Source organism: Delphinus delphis, chromosome 7 (assembly GCF_949987515.2).
Source record: "Delphinus delphis chromosome 7, mDelDel1.2, whole genome shotgun sequence".
NCBI classification, from domain to species: Eukaryota; Metazoa; Chordata; class Mammalia; order Artiodactyla; family Delphinidae; genus Delphinus; species Delphinus delphis.
Genome location: NC_082689.1, coordinates 11,682,238 through 11,699,413, shown reverse-complemented (window position 1 = coordinate 11,699,413; position 17,176 = coordinate 11,682,238). Strand labels below are relative to the sequence as shown.

Below are 17,176 nucleotides of genomic sequence, written 5' to 3'. Positions count from 1 at the left end.
TCCTAAATTAAAGGCTCAGGAAATAACTGCTTTTTCATTAAGTATGGAAATTATCTTTGTGTCTTACATATAATTCACACAAACTCCTAAATTATCTTTTGTGAATGCTGTACTTCACAATAACGTATTATTTAAAAACAACAAAAGGCACGTTTGAACATAAAGGGTAACAGAGTGGACAGCCAATTCACTGGCTATCATTCTCTTTAATGTATTTCATTTTAGACACGTGATGCCGGATCCAGGGAGCTAATGGAACTTTGGGGAGAAAACAAAAAGGAGTGGAAATATTCAGCACAGGGGCAAGAATGATAAAACTCCATTCAAGGGCTTCCCTGGTGGCGCAGTGGTTGAGAGTCCGCCTGCCGATGCAGGGGACACGGGTTCGTGCCCCGGTCCGGGTAGATCTCACATGCCGCGGAGCGGCTGGGCCCGTGAGCCATGGCCGCTGAGCCTGCGCGTCCGGAGCCTGTGCTCCGCAACGGGAGAGGCCACAGCAGTGAGAGGACCGCGTATCGCAAAAAAAAACAAAACAAAACACTCCATTCAACATAGAAATGTGTCCTGGTTTGAGAAAGTGCCATCTAAAACACTCACGAACAGAAGTACGACCTGGGATGGTAATTTGCATTATTAAATTCTTCCTCCCTCCCTTCCCCCTCCTCCCCCAGCCCTGATCGGTCACAGCGACATCCTTGCCGTTTCTCAACAAGCTCTGTTCTTTCACAGACTTCGGTGTCTTGTCCCTGAAGTGTCCCTCCCATGCCTTCCATGTCATCTCTCAATCCCCGCCTCCCCCCGCCCCGGAAAGACTCCAGTGATCTCCTGCCCTGGCCCCAAACCCTTCAGAATTAAATGCCTCTCCAAGCCGCCTCTATAATAACACTTCTCACTGGCTCCTGTGATCACCGCTTTGTCTGTAAGTTCCCAGGCCTACATCCACCGGACCGCGAGCTCCTGGAAGACAGAGTCTAGGTGCCCAAGGCCACGATGTTAAGGCAGGCAGAGAACAATAAATACTTAATAAAATAATGTTAATAAAATCTTAATAAAATAATTAATCTTTAAAAATAAAATATAATAATTAATAAAAATAATTAAAATCTTAATAAATACTTAATTAAATAATAAAATAATGTCAGACCCACCCACCCAACCCAAAGGAAGACTGTAAAGGAGGAAAAGGATCTGCTTTATCCTGTCTCTAAACTGACATCCCTGGAAGTCTGGCTGAGAACAGCTATGCAGATCTGAGATGATTCCACGCTGGGGCGAGCAGAGCAAGTGGCCGTGAACACAGTAATGTCTGGTGTCTATTGTTGTTGAGATATGACACAGGTGTCCTCCATCTTCTTTTCAACCATGCTAAATGGCAAACACAACCCCTACCTTGAAAAGCGAAAAAACTAACAGAAAGCACTAAATGCCTACTTTTATACGGGGCAGACTGTGGTTTGTTTTCTATGCAGTGCTGTTTTTTCCTCTTAATAGGTATTTTATTATAGGATAAATGTAAAAAATACTCTAAACCTTGTATAACAGTATTAAATGTGTCAGAAAGCTGTTCACAGAAACTTCCCAAACACCAATCTTTGAAATAGTCATTGTTAGTTCACCCAATTTGAGCAAATAATTTATCCACAGTGATGGAGAGAACAATTCCACTTTCATTAAGTTATTTCATGTAAAAGAAGGAGTCAGTAAAAGAAAAAAAGACGATGTTTAAAAGTAAATAGTTGAGCTTACTAATTTATCAGACTACACCAGAATTAACTTCGGGATGAAGGGGCATAAATAACAAGCCCAGAAAAGACATTTCTATAACTACAGAATCATTAAATAATCACAGGAATTTTGCATCTTTAAAATAAAAAATTTTAAAGAAATAGTCCACTCCTACCCATGCACCCTCCACCCACGATAGGCAATGGACCACTGCACTGAAGTCACTGTAGCAAAAAGAAAAAATGCCCAGGGGAATAGCTGGCTTCCAGAAGTGGGATCTCTGAATTTCTTTTTTTTTTTTTTTGCATGGAATTGCCTCTGTGGTTTCCGACTTTCTGTGAGAGACAATGAAGTCAGAAAACGGATTCACTAAATCCAGAAATGCCAATCGGCTTGACAGCTGAGGAAGCTCTGGCATGCCATGGGAAGCCACCAGGCCATCGTCTTCTACCCAAAGGCCAGGCTGACACCGTGTCATCAGACCTGTTATACGCGCCTCCCCACTGTGGCTACAGGCGCACTGGGCTCTCGGGCCAGCTGTACAAATAAAGGATGGAGGCAATCGGAGTGGACATGGAATCCTACACCTGGCTCTCTGAAGCCGGAACATTCCTTTAGGATTCTGCCTTGTTAATCGTCTGTGTCAGGCACGTTTCTGGAGCTGGGCTAAGATCAAACTATTTTTATTTCACAACACTAGGTAGACGAGACCAACAGATAAGAGAATATGTACATTTTTAAAACGCAAATCTCCACAAGAGCCTTTTGGGCTGCCACAGATCTGCTTGCCTCCAGGGCCCAAACCCTATGGGGAATGACAAAAATCTAAGAAATCCTTTGTCATTTTAGCAGTATGAGGATTGAGAGAAGTAGCTACAGATATACCATGACAAATGCATGTACAAACACACTTTTTGTGTAACTACTTCTTGCTCTTTTTTAACCAGAGAATCAGTGCAAGGAAGTATAAATGAATGAATGAATGAACAAATGAGTAAGAAAGATGCTTTTATTATACTAGTTACAAATAAATTTCCAAATTACCCTTGGTCAATAAGATCATGACACTGATCATCAAAAGCGTCACAGGAAGGGGAAGGTATTTCTTTATTAAGCTTGGTTATGCGCCTCCCAGTGTCCATACCTTTCCTCACTTAAACCAACCAGCAACACTGAGATTTTTACCCCTGTAGAAATGAGGAAAGTCTAGGGGGGGTACAGCTTACTCAAACTGAGGTGCCTAGTGAGCTTGAGTTCATACCTGGATCAGTCAGTTTCTCTCCAAACCTCACCTCCTTCCACGGCATCATCCTGGCACCATGGAGGGTCCCTGCACTAAACCACACTCACGCTCTGCCTACCATGACAATTCAACTGCTTCCAGCCTTATCTTATTTGTAAACATTTTAAAATTTTTATCTTGATGTATTTTATTTTCTCTTATGAAGTTTTTTTTGGGGGGAAACAATAGTATTCATCAAATGAGTTAAAGACCTCCATTTTTGTGGTTCTCAAATCTAGTTTTCTAGTCCCATCCTCTATCTCTGTTTTCTAGAAACTACCTTGAATCTTCTTCCCTGTAAATTTACACTCATCATATCAGAGGTGAGCTCATCATCCCAGACTAGTTTCCCTGCCTTTTTCTTCCCTGACTCAGCAGACGGCAACTTGGTTCCTTCCATCATTTAAACTCCCCACGCAGCTGTCAGCTTTGGTGATCCCCCTTTCCCTCCTTATCCATTCTGTCCCAAGACCAAGCCTATCACATCTTTCTTTGAATTAAATCTCAGGTGTCTGTCTTTCTTTCGTCTCATCGTGGAGACCCTGGGTCGTGGTCTGGTCATCTCAGGTGCGGGACACAAACACCAGCCTCCCCAGCTTCTCTAACTCCAGTCTCCTCCCCATTTCCACATGTAACTGTCAACTGACCTTCAGTCTTCCCTTTGCTGTGTTATTGCTTCCATCAACACCTGCAATGAGCACAGTCTACCTTCCTCCACCCCAGCCAACCCTAGTCCCTGTGTGTCCACACCTACACCCTCTGCTCCAATTACACTTGCGTCTTCTGTTTGCCTGAGGCAATAGCAGCCTTTGTCCATCGGTAGCTCAAATTCAACCTTCCTCCAACCAAAACTATGATGACAGCAATGATGAAAATGATGATGACGATGTTAGCGTACCCTTCACTGAGCACTTACTCCATTCTGGGCACTGACACAGCACTGTGCATTCTTCTCATGGAATCCTTACACCCTTAAAGCAAAAAGTCATCCTGTATCTACTTTTTCATTCTGAAATGAGGAAGTTGAGCCTCAGAGAGATGAAGCAAGTGACCCAAGGCCACTTGGCTGCCACCTGGGGGAAGCAGAGTCATACATGCTTCCCTTTTCACCCCAGTCCTTATTAATCTCACTCTGGTACAAACTCTCATACCCACCCTCAGACAATTAACATAATACCTAAATAGGCTCAGCATCTATTTTCCATTATTGTTTTGTGCATGTTACTTTAATATCTGCTTGGGGTGACGTCGTCCAATAAGATTTTTGAGGCCAGGAATCTGTGTAAATTTTTATTACCACCTCAGCACCTTGGCTACTGCGTTACACAGTATAAATTCTAAACATATACTCATGGCCTTTTATTATTAAAATCAACAAAGAAGCCTTCGGCAGCACCCCTCTGCCTTTTTAACACTTGGCTGTAATTCAACCATTCAGCCCCTAGGTGGCACTATAACATCACTTAAACCCTCAAACGGGAATCAATGCGCAGCTAAAGAGCTGGTGCCTCCAGGGTCCTCCTGTATCACAGATGTAAGGACTGCTGGAGATCTAGAAGGATCATAAAATAAATAACAAAAAGGTTTAACTCAAAGAGTAGACAATCCAAGGAGACCGGACTGCAATGGCAGAGTATTTTCTTGTACCTTAAGTTCACCTCACTCAATGAGGGCATAATTTTTCAGTTTAGCCTGTAGTAACGCTGACTCAGGATCTTCAGCTGTGTTCTTTTTTTTTTTTTTAATGGATGTAAAGTGAATACTATTTTTTTTCATAAATATAAGCAGGACAGTAAGGTGGTCTTCCAAACCATTCAGGTAAAACTCACTTATTAATGTCTTTTTATTCGATTAATAAGCTATATTTTCTGTATCTTTTTTTTCTTCCAGGTTCTTTTTTTTTTTTTTTGGCCGTGCCACACGGCTTGTGGGATTTTAATTCCCTGACCAGGGATTGAACCGGCCCTCAGAAGTGAAAGCGTGGAGCCCTAACCACTGGATCACCAGGGAATTCCCTATGCTGTACATCTTAAACTTACACGGTGGTGTATCAATTATATCTCAGTAAAACAGTGGGAATTCCTGAGTCCCAGGTTTGATCCCTGGTCGGGGAACTAAGATCCTGCAAGCTGCACGGTGCACCAAAAAAACAAACAAAAAAGATAAAAAAGATGTACAGCATAATGATTTAAGTCACATCACGAAATGACTGTCACAATAAGTGGAGTGAACATCCATCATCTCCTATGACACAGATACAAAATATAAGAAAAAGATCAGCTGTTTTCTTAAGAGGCAGCTTGGTGCAATGGGAAAAAAAACACTGCACTGAGAACTAGAAGACACGGCTTTGCCACCGAACAATAAATAAGGTCCCCCACCTACTGTATAGCACAGGGAACTATATTCAATCTTATAATAGTCTAAAGTGGAAGATAATCTTAAAAAGAATATGTGTGTGTGTGTGTGTGTGTGTGTATAAAACTGAATCACTTTGCTGTACACCTGAAACATTGTAAATCAACCATATTTCAATTAAAAGAAAATAAGGTCACCCCTTGAGCCAGGTCACGGAAGAGTGGTTTTCCCATTTTTAGAAACGGCGTTAACATCAGCCCAGCATCGCACACCTGCTGTGGGAACGGAACAGGCAGCGCCGAGAGCTCCTGGTCGGCGTCTGAGAAGCTTGAACCCAGGCGTCTCTCCCTCCCTCTTCCTTGCTCTGCTCTCCTGGTATCCCTGCCCCTGGCCCTGGCCATGTTTTTCTCCTGCCTGTGTCTCCCGCGCTGGCTGCCCTTCCTCTGGGGGCAGGCGGGCTGGGTGGGATTGCCCCTGCAACTCCACTGGACCGCCCTGCCCTCTTCTCGCTTTCTCTTGGGCAAACTTGTCCATCTCTATGGGGTCAATGACATCCAACTCTGAGCACCCCCTCTACTTCCCTCGCTCACCCGGACGCCCTTCAGGAGCCCCGGCCACACGTCCACATGCAAAGCTGGACTCAGGATCATCCCCCAAAACGTGCTCCTCGGCCACAGGCCGCCACCCACACAGCTGCTCTCACGCCCCTGGGCATCCTGGGCGCCTCTAACCCTAACCTCGACCACCCCGCATGGAGCCTCCTTCTCCCGACCAGTCTGCCTCCCAAACATCCGACACCCATCCTCTCCCCCACCCCGCCCACGCTCACGCCCACGCCCTTGCTAAGGCACCGTGACCTCCACCGGGGCAGCGACGGCGGCCTCCTGACGTCCTTCCTAAGGTTGCTCCCACCCCACACCACCATCACTGTATTCTCCAAAGAGCTGCCAGAACGATCTTCTTATAACGCAAATTCAACCTGTTTCTACTCTTCCTAAAGTCTTTCGAATCCTCTGCTTATTCTTCAGGATAAACTGTGTCTCTGCTTTTTCAACTGCATCCCTTACCGCTTGCTCCCTCACCTGCAGGATCCAACCTTTCCGGTCACCTTTTGGTCCACCAAACATACCACCCCATCTCCTTCTCAATTCAGGGCCTCAGTAGGGGCTGTTCTCTCTGCCCAAACACTTGCAGTGGTTTGGAGGGTGGCCACAAAAAGATATGTCCACGCCCTAACCCCAGAACCCGTGCATATCACCTTAGGTGGCAAACGATGTGGGAAAGTTAAGGATTTTGAGATGAGGATTTTGTTCTGCGTTATCTATAAATGCCATTATATGTATCCTTATAAGACATGGAGGGACATGGAGGAAGATTTGAAACAGACACACAGAGGAGAAGCTGATGTGAAGATGGAAGCAGAGATGAGAGTGATGCAGCCACAAGCCAAGGAACGCCGGCAGCACCAGAGGCTGGAAGAGGCGGGGAATGGGGGTCTCCCCTACTGCCTATGGAGAGCGTATGGCAACGGTGACGCCCTGCTGGTGCACTTCTGGCCTCTAGAACTTGTGAGAAAATAAATTTCTGTTGTCTAAAGCCACCAGATATGTGGTCATTATTACAGCAGCCCTAGGAATGAACACACCATGCTTCCACCAGGCCACTGCTAGTTGACCGCCGGTTCCACCAGGTCCAAGCTTCCCCGGCACTGTCTACCACACACACAGGCTCCAGTGCAAAATCAAGGTAGGGCACCAAATATCCACCTGGGGAGGGCACAAGGATCTTCGTCCGTCCTCTTCCCTGATGCATCCCAGGCACCTAGACCACCCCACGCCTGGCACTCGTCAGGCACCCAGAAATAACAGCCGGGAGGTGAACCTGTCTCTCCTGCTGGAACCCGAGCTCCAGGCCACAGGGACTGTGCTCTTTATCCCCGAGGCCTCACAGCCTCGTCAGACGCCTGGCACACGGGGAACGCTCAACGGCTGTTTGCTGAATGAACGGAAGGAATGAATGTTTATTTGCTGAGTGAACTGCAAGTTCATGTATGTATGACAGAGGAGTGGCAAAAGAGCACCCTGGAGACATATGTTTCCCTGTGGATTTCCTGGCAACTTATTGAAAATGGTATTTGAAAGGAGAAGTACACTTTTCTTTCCTAAAACTCTGTAATTCAGCATTTCAACTAGTTTAGTCGGAAGCTGCCTTTGCACTAGAGAGGTATTCTCAGAATCACAAACACCACTCCCTGTGTTCCTGCGTGGAATACGCCCTGCTTTGAGATGCGCCTTATTTCTCACCAACAACAAAGGCTGACTCCACTTTGGTAATGACCTTGATCCTCTCAAGTTCAGCCTAGCCCCACATTTGCTGAGCTCTGCGCCCGCCTGGCCACGGTTCACACTGGGTCGCAGAGCTCAGCAATCATCGTTGCTATGGGATTGAACTCCACACAGGAGACCAAGGGTTCAGGCTGCAAATCACTGCCCGTTTAATGAGGTGACTGACTGGGGCAGAGATGCCAAAATCTACCTTCAGACGCCCTCTGCAACTAGGATTCCTCAGTGAGGTTTTGTACACTTGGCCTGTTTGGTAAATAATACTGGCAAATTATTTAATGAAAGTAGCAGGCAGATATGAGCTTGCTTTCTCTCCTTTTTCAAGCACAAACGCTGGATCTAAAGAGACAGATTGTCAAGCACGCTGAAAGCCATGTTAATTAGTTGTAGTTATTCCTCTGTATAGATATCAGCTATTAGTGACAGCTAACAGGCCAAATAATATAAAATAATAGGCATATATTCCCCCTCTACCCCCCCGGGTCTCCCATACCCTGTTCAGAAATACTTCCTCATGCACTGACATAAAAGATTCATTCTTTCAACTTCTGCAAGTTTTCTATTCTTCAAAATTTAAGCTTAATATTCATGACAAGGAGAACACTTTAACAAGCTAAACCAGTTACAAGCTGGCACGTGGAGGGTTGAATTCTACCAGGAAATTTGTTTAATTGTTAGGCACTGTGTTTGTTTGTTTGTTTAATTCTGAATTCTGATGCCTTTACATGACAAGCGCACTGCTCTGCTCCTCATATAGTCCCCAAGGCTGAGGCCCCTTCCCAGGGCCCCTCACTCAGGTCACCTGCTGTCCCCTGAAGGCCGCTGAGCGTGTCAGCATCTATCAGAGAATTCTCCAGTAGAGACACAATGAGCTAGGGAGTTGGCGCTTGGAGGAGAAAGAAGCAGCAAGAAAAAGAAGAAATCAAAACCAAAACACGAAGGGGTGGTGACAGACCAAATGTGCCAACTTCTCCACTGTCACTGGAACTTGCTTCCTTCAAAATGTAACATAATTGACTTACGCAAACTTTGGGACATGAAAATAATTGCTCTGAACCATTTATCAGGCTACAGTTAGAGAGTGTACTAGAACGCAGCTGTGTGAGTGATAAAGAGGTTGAATTCTAGAACTTTGTGTGCAAATAATTTAATGATATGAAAAATGTTAACAACAGTTAAAACTGCCCAAGGAAATTCCATTTCTATAATGGAATGCAAGCTCTTAGGAGTGTGAGGGACAAGTGAATGAAACTGCAGGAAAAATACTTGTATATACTTTAGTGATTTAAAAGTCCCAAAGGAAAGACTGTTTTGCTGATGTGTGATTTTGGTTTTCAAACGAAAAAAAACTAAGACAGGCCTTGAGTTTTAAGCCATTTGACCTTCTTGTGTATAAAACTACCAAATTGTAAAGTTCTATTGACTTAACAGTTACTAGACTCCCTTGAATGGAAAACAATACAAATATATTTTATTCTGGAAAAATGTACAGAAGGTGTCTTTATTATCAAACTAGTTACTAAAGCAGAACTTACAAAAGGTCCCATCCTAGTCTATGAAGGCATGTAATTTTCCCTGCAAGAAGACCTCCATCAAAGAAACAGAGATTCTTCCCTTGAAACAGATAAAGAATAATTTAAAATCCTGCCCAAGTCCACCTCATTCATATCCTTAAAGAGGGACCATAATGATGCTTGGGTAAACGTTAGGCAGAGTCACAAAGTATTTTGGAAGCCATTAAATCGCTGTCACGTGTGAAAAGTCGTGCCGCACATCACAGAACCACAGGGTGTTAGGGCTGGGAGGGACAGGGCCAGCCCTCCAGTACAAACCCTTATTTCCCAGGTGAGGGCTCTGAAAACCAAAAAGACCAGAGAGGTAATCCCCAGTGTCCCACACTGAGAATGCAGGATGCTACTGAACCTTTAAAAGGTCTGAGTACAGCAACGGTCATGCTCCTTTCTGTGGCTCAAAGTGCTTATTTCTGGCCCTACCTGAAATTCCAAGAAAATCTGAACTCTGTGAGATGGTCACTTACTACCAGGTTTACATGTTGTGTGTGGGAAAAAAAGACGCGGAGGGGAGAGACTTCCCACTAATTCCGTTCCCGTTTCCCTCGGACTTGGCGGGTGTCCCCACATACATGCTGCATGTGGCCACCAGCTCAGGCTCCCAAATCCTGTCCAGGCTGAACTCTGAATTTTAAGTTATTGATTTATGTGTATTTATTAACTACCTGTTAGGTGCCATCTACTGTGATCACCTCAAAGAAATACCAAAAAAGGACCCCCTTCCCTCAAGGAGGAGAAACAGACATAGGCAACTTCTATTTCTAGAGCATCCATGGTGGGCCGGGAGCCAGCGTGAGCATCTCGCACACGTCCACACAGCCCCCTTTAAGGAGCATGGGCTGACAATCCAATCCAGAGGGTCAGACACACCCACGCTCGAACCCAAGCAGAGCTCCAGGTCAGGGTACGAGAAGCGTCATGGGAGGGAAGCAGGTTCACACGGGGGGACCCGTCCACACTGGCTGGGACAGGCAGGAGGCCTTATGGGGGCAGCGTCTCTTCTGAGCTCCTTTGAGGAGGGCTCAAGATGGAGGCCGAGTGGAAGTGGGAAGGCTTTCCAGAAAACGGTAGAGGTGGTACGTCAAAAATAAATAATAATATAAAATAATATATAAATAATATATAATAAAATATAATATAAAAATATAATATAAATATAAATAAAATATATAAAATATAAAATTTTATATTTATATTTTATAAAATATATATTTTATAAAATATAATATTATATATAAATAATATATATAATAAAATATATATTTATAATATATATTAATATATATAATATTATATAATATTAATATATTATATATATAAATTTATATAAAATAAAATATAAAATCTTATATTTATATTTTATAAAATATATATATTATAAAATATAATATATATAAAATAATATATAATAATACATAAAATAATATAAATAATAAATATTGAGTGATTGCTTCCTGGTGGTGAATCCACGGATGATTTATTTTGTGCCTTCTAGTTTTCCAGTATTATCTAAATGGTCTATAATAAGCATATATGAATAGTACAATAAAAACTACTATAATTATTCTTTTAAAAAAATGAAAAGGTAGAGGAGTGGGAATATTTAGATTATGTTCAAGGGAGAGTGAGTGGCCCAGCTGATGCAGCAGGAGATGGTCCAACGGGAGGTCACAGTGATTACTGATGAGAACGCGTGTTGAGGCTGGGCTGTGAGCCTCCAGCGGTACAGCGGTGAGATGAAGGAGCCCCCCCCCTTGGCACCTGCCCTTTGATGCATCCCAACTCCCCCTCAAACCCCAGCTTCTATCTCCAGTTGAACCCCTCACCCAGCCTGGCACCCAACCCTCGCTGCAGACACAGCAGTTTTGATTTGGGGCTGAACAAACCACTCACTCAGCCATTCAACCATACGAGAGGAATCATTTCCCTCTTAGGAAGGCCTGGCTGTTCCACTCACGGGCTATGCCGCCTAGGGCAGAGCCTCAACCCTCGGAATTCGGTACGTTCCTATCTTTATAGTGCACCTCGAGCTGTCACGGCGGCTCGAGAGATGATGTGCGAGTTGGCTGGTCGCCTCCAAACCACCTGCCGGGTATGCACAAGCCACGTTCCCAAATTCCTAGCTGGAAAACATCACCAGCAACCTGTGCCGTCACAAAGGACCCGTCTGTGCCGGGAAGGGCAGAGGTTGGCGGTGCTCCGTACACAGCTCCCCCTGACCACCCAGAAGCAGGGACGCAGACAGCAGGGCGGGGTGCAGCCCACCCCCGTGAGCCCTCCTGACCCACGGCGCTGAAGACTGTGTGATGGGAGAGACAGAGCATCCTCTACACGTGCAAATGCTTACGATGGTTTTAGGGCCCAAGGACACAGAAGACAAAGCACCAGGCAGGTAAATATGAGAAAACTGGGCAGAGGAAACTGCCAGGCTTGGGCAGATTCAAGCCGCCACTAGGGCTCCCAAAAGTTAGGGCTAAAACTGGTGTTTGAACCTGAGTGTAATCCTCTTCTCATTGATCACGGGGCAAACTCGGGGGCTGAGACCAAATACCAGGAGGTGGTTCCTGCCTCTTCCACATACTAGCAAGTTATTTAAAATTCTTGTAAATCCAGATTCCTTGTACTGACCAATGGAAATATTGGTAATAATCCTACTGGCCTCGCAGAGTTGCTGTAGGATTAAAGCAGGGTTTCTCAACCTCGGCACTACTGGCGTTCGAGGATGGCTAGTTCTTTCAGTTCTTTCATGTGGGGCCGTCCTGTGCATTGTAGATATTGAAGGGCATCCATGGTCTGTGACTCACTAGAACCAGGAGCACCCCCCTCCATCCAGCTGTGACAGCAAAAAAAAAAATGTCTCGACATCATTAAATCAGAGGCCCACACCTCTGTATATAAAAGTATACAAAAAGCCGGCTTCATCGAAACAACTGTCCCTCTTTGGTTTGTGGTGTCCCCATCCCATTCCTGCCACGGAGCTGATCACTACATTCTTCTTGGGCCTCAAGCTCAAAGGGTCTTAAAATCTTGGCACGTTTATAGGGACAACCTCACACAAATGCCAGGCTTTCTTCCTGAGCATTGTGTCCATTGACATGAAAAAAGCTAAAGCACTTCTGCTCTTTCTTAGGGCCCTAACTTTGTTTCCTGGAAATGCAGTTTTTAAATTGTATCATGAAAGTGGCTGGGAAAAGCTCGAGATAAATTCTGATCACCAAAATTTTATTGAAGAAGAAACAAATCCGTTTAAGTAGAAAGCGATCTGCCATAACTTCAGCTCAACAAGGTAGCTGCTTACAACAAGAACACAACGAAGGACCTGCACATGTGTCACACAACTCGTGTGACAATAAAGCAATGCTGTGGGAGAAAAAATGGTCCTTTCTCTCAGAAAGGTAACATTTCACCTCCTTGTTGACTCATCTTGACTGATTTGTGTTTTCTGAGTGTCACACACAGCCCTGTGGGATCGATTTGGACATGTTTCAAAATGATCACTGATCTGACTCAAAAACTGTCCAAAACTTCTGAAACATACTCTTTTCTTGGAAGATTGTGGGAGTATTTTTAATCAAAAGGATGGTTTGATCTAATACTCCAGCACAGATGAGTTAGTGCCTGCCAATTGCTGCTGTCAGAATATATGAGAGAGGTTCATAAATAAATGTGTAAGAGACCCTATATACTGTCAGGGTTACTGTGCATCTCAGGGCAGAGAATCGGGTGTAGTCATCAAGAGCACCATCCTGGGTGGACTTAATTGCTCTGTGCTGAAGTCTTCGACACTGCAAAGATGGTACCATAAGATGGGAAGAGAGTTGTTGTGTGGGATCAGTGAGCTAAAGCATTTTGAGCACATAAGACAGTGCCTGGCACATAAGAAGCACATGATAAATGCAGCTCTCACTTCGATTACAGAACACTATTCCACGGGATTTTAATAGGTGCTGTCCAAAAAAGAGTCATGTGGTCAAATGTCTGGAAACACTACTTTAAACAAAGTTAAGTAGGTTTTTTTTTTTTTTTAACTCACTGAAGAATTTCTCAGACAGAGCCTTTAAAATGTTGATATACAACATGAATATCAATAATGGCGACCCGGCATGGACCATTCGCACCAGGATCCTTTCTGTACAAGGTGATTCTACAAAATTTTAAGTGAACAAAACATTATTGCTGAGAGTGGGTAGAACGTTGGACGGAAGAGTTCTAGAACTTACTCATCTTGCGTAACTGAAGCTTTATGCCCTTTGATTAGTAATTTCCCGTTTCCCGCTCCCATTTCCCATGCTGATTTTTACATCACTTACCCGAGACCCCTTTTCAGGAAAGCACTGGCAAAGAGAGCAATCTCTTCCCCCGCAGGGACCAATAAACTTCTTTCCACCCTAGAAAGTGAAGAATCTGCTTTAGTTTACCAGTATTCATCACCTCGATGGGTACATGGTAAATACCTTATAACAAGCACTGTTGGTTTATCTAACTCATGAGAATGTCACAGTATAATTTTACCTCTGAAACTGTGAAACGACTAATATTGATATATAAAAAGGCAAAAAACTTACATTGTGGCTTGATAATAAAAGAGTTGATGGTTATGTGAGCAGGATAAAAGTTTATGTGAGCCAGGATTAAAAAAAAAAACTCCTTCTGAAGCTACGCTGCTTTAATCAGAATCTTCTGCAATCTCTCTCTTGGTAAGATTTCGTTTACCAAGTTGTGAACAATCTTAGAATGTTAACTATGTAGTTGTGTACACAACTAGACACCACAGTGGTGTCAAGTTTAAATTATAAGCTTGGCTTTTTTTCAGTAAGACCCTCTTACTTTATCTCCAAGATCAGCTAGGGTATGTGTCCCACAGGGAGGCCCTCCTGGGTCAGAACTGCAGTCATAGCCTTGGACTCGGATTAAGATTATTCTTCCTACAATTTGCTCCAAGATGGCTCCCTCTAATGTGTGTCTCAACCAGAAGGCTCTTGGACTTGAATAACTTGAGCACTTTCCCCACTTTTAGCTAGCTTTTCTTCAACTCTCTTTAGAGAATGACCCCACAGTCGCATCTCGTCTTAACTTTAACACACACACACGCACAACGCACGCACGCCCCGTGGGAAGAATCAGCCCCTTTTTCTCACAAATTCTATGTATATGGTGAGTCATCAGTCACTTCAATACAGCAGTCCCAGAGGAACTGTTTCCATAAGTAGATCCTCAACGACAGCCAGCATCATGCACCTGCAGTGCAAATGCACTGAGCATTTGTTCACAGACAGGGGTGCACGTTGAGAGGGAGGATGTGGTAAAGCAGCTCTCGGTGCCAGGAGTCGAAGGTGTGGACAGGACCACACGCTTCTATAACCGATAGATCTCTTAAAACTAACGACACTGTAGACTTTAGCCTTTAGACCAACATATAACGGGGAAACATAAAGCAACTGAACCAATATGTACAGTTCTGACAGAAGATGTATATACATAAATATACAAACATACTTATGTACATGAATATACATGAATATACATATGTACACATGAAATACACAAATGTATACATACGAATGTATATGTGATGGGAGGGAAAGGAGTCTGAGCAGCATTCATTTTTCTTTTCAATCATAAAATTAAGACCTCTTTTTTCTTGAAAACTATGAGCAGACACAATAAAAAGCCTTTAACTTAAGCATTAATAAAAAGGACATCTTTATAAACATAATGCTTATGGGTCATTAAAAGTATATAAAAATGCGAACCTTGACAAGAGCCAAGCAAGTAGATAAGTTTAAAAAAATGTATTTGAAGTTTCAGAAACATATGCCTCTCGAATTTTGAGGAACCCTGTTATCTATAAATGCAGAAACAATAAGTTCAAAACCCTGATTAGGTAAAAATAATTTTTTAAATGCTCAGGGCCAGGTCAGGACAGCATGAAAGCACTTAAAATAACTAGGCTGAACACTTGGGTTCATTTAAGGTTGGGATTCATTACTATGTGTTCAGTGAAATATCAAAATAACCAGAGAAAAAAAGAAGGTCGGTTGATTAGATGGCTTGAAAATAAAGGCAAGTTTGTTTTTTTTTAACTTAATTGTGCCAAGCATCATTGAGATGTTTGTAGCAAAATTAAATTTCAGACAAGAATCAGTTTAAAGTAGATTAGCAGAATTCTAATAAAGGAACACATGTAAAGCTTTGACTTGGACCAATAAAAGAAAAAAGCGAGGTGATTTCAGTCCCTACGAAGTTCTTCTACATCAGACATGTCCCCAAAAACATCACTTTAAAGGGGGGGGGCATTTATAGAGGAAGAAACTGCACCTCAGAAACAGATTGTATAATCCCATTAAAAAGAGATCAAGACAATATCTCAGACAAGTCAACATCCAAAATATAAACCACATTCACTGGGAATACAGTGGCATTCTCAAAAACCAGTGTCATTCTTCTTCAAAGAGAAGAAAAGTCACTATCTATTTTATCTCAGATATTTTTAAACAAATATTTGTTGCATAGAAAGTTAAAGAAAATATTTTACTAACTTCCAGATTAGTAATCAGTCTTGCATTTTTTACTTTTATTGGGTTTTTTTGGCAAAACAAATAACATATGCACATGATAATTCAAACAGTACAAAATAGTGTAATGGAAAAAAGATATTTTATCTTCCAACTCTGGCCCCCGGTTCCCTCCCCTAAAGGTAATCGCTCTCTTCAAACCCGTGTCTGGGCATTTATGAGCATATTTACACAATGATCTCACACACACACACACACACACACACACACACTTTTGGTGATTTTTGTCCTTGTTTTATTTTTACCCAAATGGTATATTTCTTTGTACCTTGCTTTTCTCACTTAATCATTCTGAATTAATACATATGTCTATCCACCAAACAAAGTACTATTTAATCAGTCCTTATTGATGGTCATTTCATTATCTCCCTTTTTTGCTATCAAACACTACCTTTAAACTAATATTCTTGTGCATATACCTTTATGCAGAAGTCAGAATAAATATGTATGATAAATTCCAAAAAGGGAAATTGCTATGTCAACAGGCATGTGCATTTAAAATCCTGATAGATAATGCCAAATTGCCTTTAATAGAGATTGCATCAATTTATTTCTCTCCCTTTAAAGCCCACCTACAGTATAGCCACTCTCTGTGTGAAATCTCTGGAATCTTCGCATACCAGACTTTGGTAGGAAGGTCCAGGATAGAGTAATCTTTGGTTCAGGAGTTATATGCACTTATATGAGACATAAGTAACAAAGGAAGTAAAATTTAGCGCTCTGTAGACTTTTGTAATGAAAAAAAAGAATGTAATACAAAAGAAACTTAGAAAAGTCAGATAAGAGAAAAAATAATTCACACACAAATATTTCAGTATGTTTCTGTTCACTATTTGAGGTGATTCTCTGAAATGCCTGTGAACTAAGTTGGGCAAATTTTATCATGCCCACTTCCCACAGGAGAAAACTGAGTCTTGAATAGGTTAAGAGATGAATCAATGGCAAAGCCAAAAACCTAGGGCGTCCTATTCTTTAATGCATGTGCTTTTGCTCCTGACTAAAAGGGAAAGGAGAATGCATGGCAACTTTCTATTTTGATTCGCTCTGCAAAGACCTATGATAACTTGAAATCACCGAAGTTGGATCGGGTGGATCCAAGCTAGCGGACGGATAGACAGACGTGTGTTCACTAGCGTGACTTAAACCAGTCTGGCTTTCTCAAGATGAACCTGACTAAAGGCTGCCTCTAGTAGGATTTCCTAGAAATGTCTGAAGTTGGGTTTAATAACTTAGATTCTCTAGAGAGGAGGCAGAAGAAAGAGGACTTATTACGGAATGTTCTAGGCTTATCCTTCTCCAGAATTAAAACGTTCAAATTTAATC

The 17,176-nt window shown here is 42.7% G+C and overlaps 1 protein-coding gene across 1 annotated transcript in view; it reads right to left on the bottom strand.

Moving 5' to 3' along the window:
- COL4A4 (collagen type IV alpha 4 chain) overlaps window positions 1-17,176 on the bottom strand; it is a 134,953-nt gene that overhangs the window by 92,391 nt on the left and 25,386 nt on the right. Inside the window, exon 4 of the mRNA XM_060016014.1 lies at window positions 13,589-13,666. Coding sequence (XP_059871997.1) covers window positions 13,589-13,666 — 78 coding nt within the window. The remainder of the gene's footprint in view (window positions 1-13,588; window positions 13,667-17,176) is intronic.